Source organism: Amphiura filiformis, chromosome 12 (genome assembly GCF_039555335.1).
Source record: "Amphiura filiformis chromosome 12, Afil_fr2py, whole genome shotgun sequence".
NCBI classification, from domain to species: Eukaryota; Metazoa; Echinodermata; class Ophiuroidea; order Amphilepidida; family Amphiuridae; genus Amphiura; species Amphiura filiformis.
Window position 1 is genome coordinate 12,262,571 of NC_092639.1, and position 17,781 is coordinate 12,280,351.

General features: G+C 36.7%; 1 protein-coding gene across 1 annotated transcript in view; it reads right to left on the reverse strand.

Annotated features, from left to right (window-relative positions):
• LOC140165807 (tyrosine-protein kinase Yes-like) overlaps positions 1–17,781 on the reverse strand; it is a 71,708-nt gene that overhangs the window by 6,508 nt on the left and 47,419 nt on the right. The window contains 7 exon segments of the mRNA XM_072189129.1: positions 1,480–1,611; positions 2,392–2,545; positions 3,400–3,513; positions 5,662–5,807; positions 8,616–8,771; positions 9,788–9,940; positions 11,607–11,710. Coding sequence (XP_072045230.1) covers positions 1,480–1,611; positions 2,392–2,545; positions 3,400–3,513; positions 5,662–5,807; positions 8,616–8,771; positions 9,788–9,940; positions 11,607–11,710 — 959 coding nt within the window.

Here is a 17,781-nt window from a genome sequence, read left to right on the forward strand (position 1 = left end):
TGATACACATTAAAAGAAATCATAAATTCAAATTAAAACAAATACGTTTTTGATGATCTCATTGGAAAACAAACTGGCAACCATGTTGCTGAGCAACCAGTTTCAGCGATAAACAGAGGATCATAACAACAAAACCAATTTTGGCAAGATTGTCCTCATTTTGCGGAATTGGATCACATTATACACAGATGATAGGTTTGGTTGATTTGTTTAACACTGATGCAAAGTTTCTGAAGAAAAAATGGGTTACAGGGAAGCAACTCCTCCCCAATTCAACTTGCTGAAGTTCAAATTCCATGCAACAAGCATGTATAGTCTATATATCTACCTCGAGTCACCGGCACTAGCTTTGAAGTTCAGTGTGTTCTGTGTTAGCTTAGCGCTACGTGGTGCGTGTACATAATTTTACGTGCCACATATGTACACGCACAAAATTACGCTATGCCAATGTGTGCACGCTGAACTTCAAAGCTAGTGCCGGTGACTCGCGGTAGATATACAGACTATACACAACTTTTTCTTCTGACCACTGACCACGCACTGGTAATTCAGTTCTCAGTGTTTATTCATTATTCAACTTCTGTGTAATTAGGCTCAGATGCTACAAAGTAGTCATCTAAAAAGGAATGCAAGAATTCAAACGTAGGCCTACTCTGCGCATCTTTATGCCAGCATTTCAGCATTAATTCATAGAGTGAGTCAGGGCACTGGGCTGGCTTTGCCATACGGTAACCTCGTTCTACTTGCTCCATTTCGAAGTAGACCATACCACCTACAAAGATGCACATTAAAATATGTCATCAGTTCTAATTCTCGCTATTCACAATAAGAGCGCCGCCAGCGTTTGCGATGTAATCGTGATGTATCATGGGAAAAGGTCGACATCAAGTCCGCGCATAATCTGAATATTACCATGCTATTACATAGGAACATGTGACAATATTTTTTAGTTTGTCAATATAACGGTATTACACGCAAATCGATAGAGAAAAAATTCATTGTGCTCATTTCAAATCACATTATTAAGTATTATTGCGTATCGATTCGCGTGTAACACCTTTATTTTGACAAACTAAAAAAATATTGTCACATGTTCCTATGTAATAGCATGGTAATATTTGTATTGCGCGGACTTGGATGTCGACCTTTTCCCATGATACATCACGATTACATCGCAAACCGCTGGCGGCGCTCTTATTGTGAATAGCGAGAATCAAAACCAGAATGTTTTTGCCAATCTCCTTGAGAAACGAACTGGCAACCATATTTACTGAGCAACCAGCTTCAGCGGTAAACAGGAGATTTTCATAACAACAACAGTGAGTACTCTTTATTGGACTAGAAATAAAAAATAATCTGCTACCGTAAAAACTCGATAGTTAGCATATTTCTCCATTTACGATCCTGCCCAAAAGTGTCTCCTTTTGACATAACACGTCACATATAATGGAACAATTATGATATTATTAATATTTTTACCTGGGTATGGTATTCTGCCAAATGTAACCAATTCTGTCAGCAGGATACCAAATGACCATATGTCCGACTTGATGGTAAACCGACCATAGAGGGCAGCCTCCGGAGATGTCCACTTGATGGGGAATTTGGCACCTTATATAGAAAATAATAAAATTATCATTCAATCAAATCTCAATCAATTGATTAATCATTAAATGGATTAGCACTAATATGATACTTTCTGCTGTTTTAGCATACTATGTATGTAGACATTGCAAAATAAGTGGGGTGTGCATGTTTGGTATGTCTCAAGCCAAATTTGAACATGTTACCCCTCTCTTGAGCCAATGCTCATTTGACCAAGGATTGTGTACAAAATGTTGATTTGTGTTTTTCAAATTTCTCAATGGGCCAATTCCCAGTACAAATAATTGATTGAATGAATATGTTTTGATGGTCACGATATAAGCCCTTTCAGAAATCTTGGACTGCACATCAACATCCGGGTGTTTTTGTGAGATGACTACCATGTGATAACCAAACCTCCTACATTGATGTGTGATGAACCATGCCTGAAAGGGATTCCTATTATTTTACATTCCTGTTTTTCCTCTAGCAGTTTCTAGCTAGCTCATCAATACTTTTCTTCTCACATGCAAGCATTTAGACACCAACACCCAAAGATACTAAAAACACATTTGTATGTAGTGTTTCTTAAAAAGTGTCAAGTTCACCCGCATTGAAATACTTTAGCAAGTCCTTAATGTATCTCACAAGCAAGAAATTTAGTGCAAGCGCAATCCGATATTTCCGAAATTGCGAAGGGCTTATAATCAGTGCTTTTTAATGGTTTTTGTGTGAATGCCTTGAGATTCATTGGTTGGATGATAAGTGGTACATTTATCATTTCACCGATATTTGTTACTTTCTTACCCTGCCTTGCTGTGTATTCAGTATCTTCTATCATCCTGGCCAAGCCAAAGTCTGCTACTTTACAAATATTTTGATCACCAACGAGTACATTACGAGCTGCCAAGTCTCTGTGAACATAATTCTGTCTCTCTAAGTATGCCATGCCAGCTGCTATCTGTAAATACAAACAATGTCATACATAAAGTTAAAGTTAAATCCTTCCCAAGCCTTTCGGCCCATTGGGCGGCGCCTATCTCCGTTTCATAACCCTAGGCCACATGTCTGCAAGCAGAAAAGCTACAGCAGGGGGTTAGTCCACTGGTAGCCATATGTGTTGAACTTTCCCTACTCCATTCTTTCAATGCCGAACGCCTGGCAAGAAGGCAGTAGGTACCATTTTTAAAGCCTTTGGTATGGCCCGGCCGGGATTCGAACCCGCGACCTCCCAATCGTGAGGCGGACGCTCTAACCACTAGGCCACCACGCCGGTTCATACATCACTTGAACAAATGCCCATCTCTGCAAGCGACAAATTGCAAAAAACATCTCGAACAGGGAAAGGAGTTATTTAGTTGGTGTATATTAGACTTTGAGAAGGCTTTTGACTCTGTATGGCAAGAGGGTGTATGGAAAGCACCCAGCTTCTTTGAACCCTTTTTTTAGGCCGGTGATTCCACATAAGGTTGCAGACACATAAAATGATTTATCCCACCCTATAGGTCCATTCATACTATGCCGCAATTGCTTTGCGATGTGGTGCCATACTGCACTGCGATATTGCAATTAACTTGGAAATGCAATGAGTTGCGTTGAGTCACTGCAAAAAGTAATTGATATCACGACAATGCACTGCACCCGCACCGCAAAGCAATTTGCGACATAGTATGAACGGACCGTATGCCATTCTTGCCAACATGAGCTGTGTGGAAAGAAGTGTCATAAGACCTTGTGATGGGTCCAGACAGCATCATCCACTGTGTCAATCAAGCTTTAAAATTTAAAATGATTACAATTATTATCATTTAATACCTGAGCACCCATTTCCACTAGGTCTGTTAATTTCAGATTTCTTCCATCGCCATCTTTCAGATAATCTAACAAACTACCATGGGGCATCAGTTCAGTTACGATGAAAATAGGCTCCTGAAAATAGAAACAATCCACAAGATATATATTAGCTTATTGAAATTGCATATAATGTCCTATCCACAATTCATATCTGTCGCCATTTTAAACAGAAAGCTTCACTATTAAGAGTGCACATTTGCAAATAGGAATCCCGTTATATTCCAGCATAAATCTGCGACTCTACACTCAGTGTTAAATACATGAAAGGTTTAAAATCAAAGAGCTGTGCAGTGGCTACTCCTTATGTAGCACATGCTATTTGATAGTTTTACAAAACTGAACAGTCATTTTATCAAAGATTTTGGTAACTATCAAAATGTGTGCTTGTTCTAGAAACACGGAGCTGTTTCATGGCAACGAGCTGTTTCAGGGCAATTATCCATGAAGGCTTTATAATTATGTTGACCATCATGTGATTTGTTTTTTGTTGAAAAAAGTAGCTGGGCTCCATGTTTTCACCACACTAGATTGCTCAATCTGACTTTGAACTTCAAGAAAATGCTAGTTTGGAAAACTGAGAATCTCACAAATCAAGAAAATAATGTTCGAAAAGCAGGCTGTTTGTACAGTAAGTCTATGGAAAAGTATTTTTATGGGTGCAGCCTTAAAACCATGCTAATGTAACTTGCAGAAGCACATCGCAGGACTTAACTACCTTTTGTATACAATTACTGTATTCGTCCGAGTATAGTCCCACGCTCGAGTATAGTCCCACCCCCATTTTTCAAAAATTCCAGAAATTGGAAAAAAAAACATTTAAAGTTTTTTTTTTCGGTTTTGGAGTGTCCCTGGACCTAGACCTAGATGCTAGGATCATTCATGGTTAACCTAAAAAAAAAATATATAACAAATTCAAGATGTTTTGTATTTTTAATATGAAAATTGATCATTTGTATTCATGTCATACTCTATTAATGATTTCAAAATGAATGCATTCAAATTCAATGCATTTTGAAATCATTAATAGAGTATGACATGAATACAAATTATCAATTTTCATATTAAAAATACAAAACATCTTGAATTTTTTTTTTTTTTTTAGGTCAACCATGAATCATCCTAGCATCTAGGTCTAGGTCTAGGGACACTCAAAACCAAAAAAAAACACTAATACGGTATTTACAATTCAGCAAAAGGTTATGTAAAAAACTGTGTCCTAGCTATACTCTAAACATTTAGTTTTTTAATGCTGCATATGTAAAGAAAGCCCCAATTTATAATTGTGTAGATTCGCAAAAGCAATCCACACTTTGCATAGGTGCTGCACTCAACGATGTGTCATCATCATCATCATCATCAGTTGGCTGCGGAGAAGGCGACTACAAGCTTTCTCCAATTATTGCGATCTTGGGCAAGCAAAACAATTTTGTTGCAGTATCTCCCAGGAGGTGCTGGACATACTGTAAGTACACAGGGATGAAAGTGGCCTGAAGTGACTTGGCAGGAAAAGCCTGAAAAAGCGATTAAATTTGGGCTATAATTAAGCCTCAAAACGGGCTGAAAATAAATAAAAGTGCGGAAATATGGAGTAGCAAAAGGCCTGAAATCAGGCAATTGCCTGAAAACTGACATCCCTGAAGTACAGTGTGCGTGGCTGTCCCGGTTTCCTCTTTCCATGTGGTGGAATATAACTATGTGTATGCCATTTTAAATTCAAAGCACAATGTTATTATTATAGTCTCACCTATTATGAGCGGATAGTAATTTAGGATGGGACATTCATTGAAAGACAATCCCTGACAGTGACAACATGTACAAATGGTTTACATACCATATTCTCTGTAATTGAGTCCCCTCTAGCGAATGCCCCCTCATCTTTTTTCATAGAAAAAGTGACCGAAATGCAGCAAATTCCATGCCATAGCATGTAAGCATCTATGCATACATGTAAAACTGGCATGTCATGATTAAAAAATTGCATGGACAAACCCTATTCTAACTTACATTTTCATTCAATTCATCACCACATTATAGTAAGAATGTTCATATATTTAGTAACTAAATCAATTACATTCCAATATTTTCCGATAATATGACTTCCGAAAGTCGTACTTTACAAGTTTTTTCATTGAAAAAAGAAATGGCCTCCCCTTTTGAAAATGTTAAGCACAGGGGTATTTAAAGAGAATATGGTACATGCACTGTGATATATTCAACCATTACCTTATCTGAGCATACTGCATAGAGTTGTACTAAGTTTTCATGTCTGCATTTCTTCATGATATTAGCCTCAGCTAAGAAAGCCTGTGGTGTCATTGTGCCTTGTTTCAATGTCTTGATAGCAACAGGTGTTTTACCATTCCATGTTCCTGCAATACAAAAAATATTAAGTCCATGAACCCTTTTCTTATAAATTTGTAACATGGTTTACAAAATAAATGAACCTTTCATATCCGTTTGGTATGCTATGGGCAGGGACAGGCGATTTGCGCGGAAAAAAATAGCAAATTGCGCGGAATTGCGCGGAACTTTTTTTTTTCAGTGCAAATCGTGTATCCCTAAATTGCGCAGAATTGCGCGGAAAGAAAGTTCCGCGCAAATCGCCTGTCCCTGGCTATGGGTCTTCATCTCCTCTTTCTATTCATACAAAAGCAAGCACCAACCTCACTCTAAATTTTGCAATGGATAATGTAGTTGTGAACAAATGGTTGAACCGTTTGTTGCACTGTCTTGATGCTACATACTTTGAATAAACCTGTGTACATACAGTGCCTATCTGACATTATATATCCAATAAAACAGCCAGAGTGTCAATTGTCTGTTGGAAAAGGGCTCGTAATTAGCTGTAATTGGTAAAAGTAATTTCTTGGCTATTTATATTGCACTAACACACAATTGTCCCGAAAATACAAACACCGGGACAACTATGTGTTAGTGCACTAACACATAGTTGTCTCGAAAATACATGGTGCAATTTGTATAAAGAGCAAAGAAATTGTCTTCTAACAATTAGGAGCCCTTCACCAAAAGACTAATTTTGACACATGTGGCCATTTAATGGTAATTATATCATATAAACACTGCATGTACACAGGTTTATTCAAAGTATGTAGCATCAAGAGAGTGCAACAAACGGTTCAAACATTTGTTCACAACTTACATTAACCGTTGCAAAATTTAGCGTGCTGCCATTTTAAGTATGACATATTTTTGAAAACCTTCAACTATGCCTGTTCCTTTCAGTGTTCATTTTAGTGTTTAAAATATAGGGATTGGGGTCATCGAAGAGATGGGTAGTGAACACCACACATAGTAAATATTCATGTGAAACATTTTTTTTGGGCATTTTTGTGAAACACTTTTTTTCCATTTTCAGCCAATTTCACAAGTTAACCTCAAATGACTTGTGACCTTAAACACCACTACTACATGAACGTTCCAACAATGCAGCTTAATTAGCTCAAGTTTGGTTGCAATTCACCCATTGCATGGTTCCATTATGTGCGAGGAGAGCCTCAATCTGGCAGCATGCATGAATGGGAATTGAACCAATCATATAACATTGTGTAAAGTTATGTAATTCTTTCATGTCATGTCAGTTCAAGGATCTCCTTGCATCATGGCGGAACCATGCAATGGGTGAATTGCAACCACCAATAGATGAGGATTCCCATAGTAAATTTTGGTTTTTACTGGGGAGGGGGAAACAGCTGTGACTGAGGGGCATTTTCCCACATGCCCCCCTTGTGCCGCCACTGTTTTTACTCTGACATATTAAGGGATGGGGTATGAACGTTTGGACAGTATTTATTGTGGGACATTTGAGCACATCAGACATATCGAATTGCATTCTGAATACGAAGAATGTCCTTCTGATATCAAATAATTTTTTTGAAATTCGCAATGTAATACACATTTTATGGCAAATGATTAAAAATTGATATTTTTGGTATTTTACAATACTCGAAGTGAACTTCATAAATCTGATGATTTATACTTAAAGTGTATGTACATTGTAGGTGGGATGAAAAGCCGACGATCAATTGAAAATGTTGACCTTTCGTATTGAAGATATGGATTTTTTCCCAAAACACCAAAGAAAAAAAAGGTATTTTTGGAAAAAAATCCATATCTTCAGTATGAAAGGTCAAAATTTTCAATTGATCGTCGGCTTTTTCTCCCAGCTACATACACTTTAAATATCATTAGATTTATAAAATTTACTTCGAGGACTGTTATATATCAAAATGTGAAAAATATCAAATTTTAATAATTTGTCATAAAATTTGTATTATATCGTGAATTTCAAAAATGAAAATTATTTGATATCAGAAAGACATTCTTCGTATTCAGAATGCAATTTGATATGTTTGTTGTGCTCTCATATCCCACAAAAAATACTGTCGAAACACTCAAAACGCTCATTCCAGATCCCTTAACACATTGAATTGTATGTTTTAAACTTTTAATCTAATGTTACCTTTTATTTGATGTGTGTATAAAGTTCCCTACTTTGTGGGCCTTTGTGCCTGTTCGGGAATCCCCTTTTGCACCACACATGACATTTTGGTGGTTTATGTGCAATAAAGATAAACTAAACTAAACCAAGCTCACTGATAACAATGTCTATTAATCTTATCAATAGAGGATACACATACACCAGGCACAAAAAGAAACTTCGTCAGTTATATTCATCCTTGCTGTTCAATAACTTGATAATTTTGGATTATTCTGAAATATACATTTTGTTAATTGGACTTTGCTTTCTCATTTGACACCCTGTTCGTGAAAAACGAACACGAATTAACCAAGATATGAGCCTCCAAAGCCTCAAACCCCAAAAAGAAAAGTTGCATTTTCAACGGTTTTCAATGGGAACGCATCGTTGTATTGCACACAAGCACCACGGGCCAATCAATAAAACACACAGTGTAACAGGCACAATTGAATTGTTAAATTTGCAACTTTTCATTTTGGGGTTTGAGAGTTTGGAGGTGCATATCTTGGTCGATTCTTGCTCAATGTTCACGAACAGGGTGTCAAATGAGAAAGACAATTCCAATTAACAAAATGTATATTTCAGAATAATCCAAAATTATCAAGTTATTGAACAGCAAGGATGAATATAACTGACGAGTTTCTTTTTTGTGCCTGGTGTAGTCTGACTTAACACATACCTCTCCATACTTCACCAAATTGCCCAGCTCCAAGTTTCCTATCCAATGTAAGTGATTCTCGTGGAATTTCCCAAGCATCTTTGCCCAAACCACCTGTATTAGGCATCTCTTTAGGACAAGCTACAGTAAGCTTACAACATAACCCATCTGCTGCCACTGTGACAGGGATAGATAGAATACATATGATTAAAAGTGTTCCAATACAGCAGCGGTTCCCAAAATGTTTTACAAGCGACCCAATTTCACACATTTTTGCTTGTACCCAGGGCTCAAAATAACAGCAATTTCACCCAAAATTCACAATATCGCCTCCTTGAAAAATATTTGACAATGGCAGACAGTCATCAGAAGACAGTTACTTAATTTTGGGCATTTCGAGATCCATAGCCTCATCCCCCTCTTTTCTCATAATCTGGCTACATAATGTATGTGTGCAATTTCTTGCGTATTCATTCGCTTAGCAAATATATCATCATATTTGTATTGAAATTAAATTAAATTAAATTACATCACACTACATACTACATAGCCTATGGAGTGATGTAATATGTATAAACTTGCAAATGCAAAATCGGAATCAACTGAAATTTTGGGAATAAACTTTTTTCATATCTACTCAAAATAGAGGATGAGTCTATGAAGTTCGGGCAAACTGATATATAATAAATTGAGAGAGCAGAAAAAATCAGAACTCAGCTGGGTTGAACCCTGGACCTAACAATTACTGGCCAAGAGTTGTACACTGCACTACCTGAGTTCACAGAAAGAGGATGCCAGAATCACAAAATATTCCATTAACATATCGAATGTTATTGCTCTTTAAATTTCTCTGTTTTGTACCGTAAAGTACAAATCTTTCACAAACCTTTACAAAATATTTTTTGGAATGAAATAAAGGGTAAAAGCATATGTGACATGATCAAGGGGAATGAGTCACATGTCGGCCCTGGTCGAAAATGAGTTTTACACATGTTTCTAAAGAGGACATTTAAAGCTTTCAGAAACTGAAAACCCCACGTTGATACGACTTTTCTTTGTGAAGTTACGTCAATTTATCAATCGCTGAAAACAATATAAAACAAAAGAATTTTAACACTTTCTTTGCCAATATCTCAAAATCAATATCAGCGACATCCGACTCATTCCCCTTGATCGTGTCACATATAGTATACCTTGATAATGAGCAACAAGCTCCGATAAATGTGTGAAGGGACTCCTCTGTGCAATGTAATACCCTGCATCGTTGTCCAATTTACGGATCTTATAATGTTTGACATGTTCACCTTTCTGGTCATCATAATCTCGTACGGTTAGAGAGTAAGTACCTGTGTGAAGATAAACAAAGGTGTCAATATAGGATTATTCATCATGCATGAACATTACTCAACTTCTTAATCTCCAACCTGGACACTCTGGAGGTTCACTTAAAAGGGCATTTCGTGATCCACAGCCTCATCCCCCCCACTTTTCTCAAAAAAAGTTGAGATTTTTATATCACTCACTGGAAACCTCTGGCTACATAATGTTTATGTACAAAATATTTCTTGCAGATTAATTAGCTTTTGCAAAGATATCGTGAAATTTGAATTTCGCTTCTGGTGCACCAGAACGAAATTACAACGCATTGTCTATGGAGCAGTGTAATACACATAATCATGCAAAACTCGCGAACGCAAAATCGGAATCAACTGAAATTTTGGGAATAGGTTTTTTTCGTGGATATCTAATGAAAAATGACATAAATAGAGGATGCTAGGATCACGAAATACTCCTTTAAGATCTCTTCCAATGGCAACGGAGCATTGACTTCACGTGCACCCAATTATTAAGGAGCTCTTTTCCTCTGGATAGTCTATTCCTAAATTAATTGCCATTTGCTTTGTTTCTTTGTATGCCTTCAATGTTGTAACCCTCTGGAAGGATTCAAGACAAATCTAAAAACCTACCTCTTCAAACATGCTTACAATGTATAATGTAAAACTTGTGTTTTTGTTACTTTGCTATAATGTTGTTTTAATGATGCATTTTTGAAAGTTTTGTACATGCATGTATCTGTCCTGCACCCTTGAAATAGTCTGCCTTGATAGATAGCGCATTATAGATGCTTATGACTATGAGGTTATAATTATTGGTTTAACCTGTAGTTTCCCTGAACAATACATATAATGTACCAAAAGTTTCTGAATCTTTGGAACATGATAAGCCAAGTGCCATCAATTTCTTCTCTGCTTCTGTGTACTTTTTAAAACCTGTTTAATGCACCGTTTATTTGGATTTGCTTCACCATCTCACTATAAATGTTTTCCTCTGAAAGCCAAGTGCCATCAATTTCTTCTCTGCTTCTGTCTATTGTTTAAACCTGTTTAACGCACTGTTTACTTGGATTTGCTTCACTATCTCTCACAACAAATGTTTTCCTCTGAAAGCCAAGTTTCATCAGTTTCCGCTGTGTCTGTTTGAAACCTGTTTATAATGCACTTTTTGCCTGTGTTTGCTAAATATAAATGTTTTCCTCTGAAAGCCAAGTGCCAGATCTGCATCTTTGTTTTAAACCTGTTCCATATGCTGTTCACCTAGGTTTACATTGTTTGCATCACCATCTCTCACTATATAAATGTTCCCTCTCTAAACATCAATTTCTTCTGCGTGTCTGCATGTTTAATGCACTGTTTACTTGGGTTTACCTCACCATATATATCTCGCTATGTTCCATTCTGGAAGTCAAGTGTCATCAATTTCTTCTCTGCTTCCTTGTTTTAAACCTGTTTAATCAACTGTTTACCTGGGTTTACCAGTTTTTCTTCACCATCTCTCACTATAAATGCTCCCCTCTAAATATCAATTTCTTCGCTGTGTCTGTGTTTTAAACCAGTTTAACACACTGTTTACTTGGGTTTGCTTCACCATGGCATCTCTCACTATAAATGTTCCTATCTGAACATTAATTTTTTTCTCTGTTCCTATTTTAAACCTGTTTAATGCACTGTTTACCTGGATTTGCTTCCCCATCTCTCACAATAAATGTTCCCCTCTGCAAGCCAACTGTCATCAATTTCTTCTCGGCTTCTTTACGTCCAACTTTTCCAAAGTACCAACTGAAAAACAAAATAATAAGTTAGTCGTGTATAGCTTTGCTCCTAAAACCAACCTACATCTTTCTCAATCACTGGAGCACACCGACATCGCCTGTCTAATAATTACTTTGTCAGCAGAGATACTAAAATCAATACCCGGGATCGATACACGTGAATGTACTATGCACGAGTTTGATATGAGACGAAAATCTTTGGATACCGGGGTAGAAAATGATGAATATCTCCCGTAAATGATTTCGTATAAAGAAACCAGATATGGTTCCTTGCACTTGAATATATATTTTGAACAGATATGATAGTCGTTAGCTTGCGTCTTGAGTCTGATTTATATGTGATTCTGATTTATATGTGCCGAATTATATAGCGCAGTGTATAGGCCAATCGTGGAGATAGTCTAAAAGCATATGACCTATGGGGTACCATGCTCGACTCACACACAGCGAGGTCAGTCACCGGCCTAATCGGGGCTATTGTCAGTAGCCTAAAATCAGATGTCCTTCGGCCCATTATGCGACTCAAAACAAAATGGCCATGCGTGGCGGTGGATTCAACCTACCATGGCGATTTCTGCCATGAAGATATCGGGGCGATGACACTGTGTGGAGCTCTATAGGCTCGACTTCAGTGAGCCCATCAGTTCAGCTTTTACAGCCACTTGGCTATTTTTGCTCATAATATAAGTAGAAAGGGTGATCACAGGACAATGTCACTACATGGGCCTTGTGCCATGAGGACTGTAGCATAATTATAATTGGTGGGTGTTGCAGACCCAGGTCCGTCACAGCCATTACAGACCCAGGTCTGTCACACGATTCACAGCTATTAAATATACTTTGTCTTCGGACCTGCTGGTGTTTTCCAACAAAGACTTGATGGGTGGTGATCAGTTCATCAGAATAGTCAATGCAGTCCTCGGCAGTAAATAACGGGTTGCTTGGGTTTGACTGCACCTTACCCATTATTCACATTTTAACTGCCTCAGACTCATTAATTGGGTATGAACAGAGCCGTAGCCATGGGATGCACCCCCCCCCCCAATTTGCAAAAGTATACAAAAAGTCCCACAATTTAAGAATTTGAGAGTGTAGCAAGCCAAAATATCAGATCATATCGAAACCTTTGGGGAACTAAGATTTTCCGAGTTATTCCACGCTTGAACTCCTATGGAAATACGGGCTAAAATCGGGTCTTTTTTTACATCTCTTTCCACCGAAACATAATTTGTAGTGATATAACCTGGATCTGCTAGTTACATGGAGCTAATACTGTGATCTTTTGATTTTTTCAAAAATAAACATGCTCGAAACTTGTTTAGACTTCGAGTATGTAGGGGTAAACTTTTTATTTTTATCAAAAATTGCAAAAATGTCTGTGTAAATTTTGCGTTTCTTGAAAAACGGGAGCTTCTAGTGAGCTTCTATTCACCAGAAAAATAAACAGCGCCATCTAATCACTTGGATCTCTTGAGTAAAATTTCTTCAAAGTGGCCGCTTTCCATTGATGTAACAATCATTTTGGTGGCTTAAGACTCGCGTGTGTTCAAGAAAGAAAAAATTGTGAATTCGAAGTCTGACTGAAATCTAGTCATCAGGCCGTAATATCCTAGTCTTTTGGACAGACCTAAACATTTCAACGCACTGAATGTGCAAAACTAATCGATCAGAAAGTAAACTAACAACCCGCTGAAGAGGTTAAGTGCAAGCTTCTTCGCAAAGTTTGTGTAGATTCTATCGTATTTGTGGCCAAATTGTAATTACCGTATTGGTCTGAGTATAGTCCCACCCGCTTTTTATGTGAACATTTTTCACAATTGGCGGGTGGGATTATACTCGAATTTCAAAAAAAAAAAAGTTTATTTTTTTTCGGTTTTGGAGTGTCCCTGGACCTAGACCTAGATGCTAGGATCATTCATGGTTGACCTAAAAATAAAAAAAAAATTCAAGATATTTTGTATTTTTAATATGAAAATTGATACTTTGTTTTCATGTCATACTCTATTAATGATTTCAAAATGCATTCAAATTCAATGCATTTTGAAATCATTAATAGAGTATGACATGAATACAAATTATCATTTTTCATATTAAAAAATACAAAATATCTTGAATTTTTTTTTTTTTTTTTTTTTTTGGTCAACCATGAATCACACCACTCCACGCCATACATAAATTCTCCCAGTCACATTTCCCCAATATGAAATTTTTAAAAAGTAAAATTTTAATTTTAATTCTTTTAAAGTTTGGCAGAGGCGGGGTTCGAACTCACGGCTCACCGCTTTGGCTAGTATCACGTGTACCATACGTCCAGCGCCTTAGACCGCTCGACCACGAAGAACTTGATAGTGTTATCGTGAAAATTTATACATATAATATTAATAAATCGCAACTTCATTACTGCATCATATTTTGGAATTTTATCTGCTTAAAACATTAATGTGTATTATAATAAAGCTACCATTATTTATATTGTTGAATTCTCAAGCGCATAGAGACAATTAATACAATGGTCCTATGAATAGGCCTACATACACAATACATAAAATCGATTTTGATATCGGCCATGTGCTCTGCTGTGCATGTGGTTTCCCGCAGTGGCGGAAGTTGTATTACTGAAGTGCATCCGAACTCCATTTTGAAGCAAATGATTTTGACAAGGCATTGGATTGTTCCAGTTTGCATCCTAAATCCACATTAGACCCCTAATTTTATTTACAAAATCAAAAGATTAGATTATCATAACAACAAAACGGTAATCTTTTGTCGGGTCTAATGTGAAAATTACATTAAAAAATACAGTTTTTACAGAATTAATTTTCACTTAATTCCAAAAAAAATGGCGTATATAAGATTGAAATAAATTATCTACCTTCTATACTAGATCAATTGTGACGCAAGTTGTTATCAAAAATTGTTGTGATAGATGTACAGTTAATATTCATATATTCCATTACCTATCTGATGGTACAGTTTTTACACAGAAAATATTTATTTGAAAAACCTGCCACTGGCTTTTTCGGAAAGGTCACAGGGTCGCCTTTGACCTGTGCAATAATTACAATTAAAATTTTTCTTATTCTAACAGCAAGCGTTTCTAGAATATATTATGGCGAAATGTGGTGTAACCATGAATGATCCTAGCATCTAGGTCTAGGTCCAGGGACACTCCAAAACCGAAAAAAACGAAACTTTAAACTTATACGAATACGGTAAATTTTTAATTTTTATATTATTCTGTATAAACCACAATATTGTAAAATAAGTAATACAGAATAAAGGTGTGTATTTGTTTGCAATAAAACACAATATAAAGAGGTTAAAATAGCGATAAACGAGTCGTATGTCAAAATAAAAAATTCGACCGATAGTATAGGGCTTCAGTGCTTCGTTGACAGTATCGATCTGTGTTCACTATGCGTGACCTGTGCGTTCAGGCCAATTTTGATAGGGCCCTTTTCACTAAAAAGGTTTCCATATGTTTTAAAGCTTTTTTGGTTAAAAAGGGTCCAAATTTGGGGAAGAAAGTCCACTTTTCACAAAAGTGTGAAGGATAATGGATTACCCTTTTATTTTCTCAAATCATAGCTCACTACAAAAATCTTAAGTACAAACCATGGGGTAATTAGTACAAGAATATTGTATCTGCATTTTTGCGTTTCATTTTATATTCTTATTTATTTACTTTTAAAACTTGTAAAAATATAACAAAATGCGTTAATTTGTCTATATTTTCATAATTCACTTGCACCGACCCGACAAAACAAGCTTTTTATTCCTGTTTGCTCTGACTCTTTTTAAACGTTCAAAACTTCCCCTTTTATACTCAATGCAGTTTCTGTTTTCTTTGCATTCATATACCATGAGAACAGGATATGGAATTGCACTATTAATCACTATATGGACCACAATGGTCTCATCCCAATGGCATAGTTCAATAACCTCAAACATAAGTGCAAAATTCATGAATTTAGAATGAATGTAGAAATGTATTGGGGTTAAAGAACTGTGCCTTGATAGATGAACATGTTGTGGATCCTAGTGAATACTGGGTGACTGCACATGGGAGGTGAGATGCACATAAATGCACATCAATGCATATTTCTGTGATCCGCATCGAGTATAGCAACTGTCTACATGCATGGCACTGTGATCAGCATCACGTAGTAAGCGTGTTTGTCTTAAGTTTATTTCAGTGCATGGGTATTGTAGGGTGCTCATGTTGCAATGACATCTGCGTGGCAGTGCATGAACACTGGAATTCAGCATTGATACATAATGGTCCGCATTGATCCATAATGATCTGCATCTCACCTCCCATGTGGAGTTACCCAATGTTACTTTTATAAATTACAATGTTAAAATCCAAACTATAATATAATATAACCATATAATTGCACATTTTTTGGGGGGGGGGGGTCATGTACAGCTTGTGTATAATGTACGGGAATGTGCAGAAGATTCTGGTAGTTTTGCATGCTATATAAGCTATGGGTTCCAAATTTCAGAAAAGATGGTTAAACAACTGTGCTTTAAAAAAATGTCTTCCAATAATCTGGAAAAGTGGCAATTTTTCATTGGTTAAATTTGGTTTATTTCAGGGTCAGTTTTCACAATCCCAGTCAAAATTCCAAACATCAATACCATTCCTCTTGTGTGTCAGTTTTATTTGTCTCAATAATTGAGTGCAAACACTGCTAAGTCATTCAAGCTCCCCTCCAACCAGCCTTAATCTACTTCTGTAGCAAATTTACTTTAAAACATTTTTCCTTCTTTCCTGAAATTAAATTGCTTGAAAAAAAAACCACTAGTTTTACAGTACAAGGAAGTGTGGAGGTTAAAATCTTTTACACTGATGGTATTATCACAAGCTAGGCCATGACAGAGAGTTTCAAACCTTCAATGAATTTTGAACTTTGTCCAGTTATAATAGGTTTATCTTGATACTATGGATGCTCTTTCAAAACAAATGACCTATATCTTGAAAGATTATGATAAGAACTCAGAGAGACTCAAAATACATACAGCAAGACACAAGATCTCAAGTTACAATTGGGATCTGATACAAATGCCAAGATGGACACACACTTTGTGCGCTCCAGCTTGTGAGCATTGCTCTGGCATGACATTGACTTTACCAGGGGCGGGGGCAGGAATTTTTTTTCAGGGGGGCTGGGGAACCAAGTGAATTTCCGGGGGTTCAAAATCAACCAATTTTGCCACAAAAGGGGATTTTTTTTTGGTAATTTTGGGTTTTTACTGCAGGGGGGGGGCAAGAGTTCTGACTGGGGAATTTGCATCTCTGGGGATGCTGCTGAGAATCTGAAATAAGACCCATCGCTATACCTATTTTTAAAGAAATTTGGACCCATCGCTTTACCAAAAGTGTAAATTTTCGGCTTAATTTTTGCCTCAAAACTTTTCCTCAAACTTTTACCTACAATGAGGCAATCTGAAAACAATCAAAGACTATTGTGAAAAAAGACCCATTCATAAACCACAATGGGCCTAGAAAAAGGGTCAATGATATACTCAATGGGCGAAAATGCAACCCATGCTTGAGGCATGTCCCTGTATGGTCATTGTAAGAAGTACCCCCTCCTCAGGACTTATAGACTCCAATTAAATGCATTCCCATGTTTACACTGGGTGCTTATTATTGATTTTACTTTGAAACATCAAATTCATGTTCACTCTATAGCTTCAAATCTTCATGAACAGATGCAGTGGCAGTGCCAGGAATTTTTTTGTGGGGGCATGGGGGGAGGAGCAAAGTGAATTTGGGGGGGGGGGTGAAAATCAACCAATTTTGATATAAAATTGATCGATTTAGCCCATATTTATTGAGTCGAGCTATGAGTTTTAAAATATTGGACGAGACGTAGTCGAGTCCAATATTTTAAAACTCATAGCGAGACCAATAAATATTGGGCATAAATAATCCAATGTTATCATTATTATGTTTTGGATCCAATATTTTTACACACTTGGATTCAACAAAACATAATAATGCACAAAATTGCTGCAAAAAAGGGATTTTTTTTTGTAATTTTGGATATTTACTAGCTAGGGGACAAC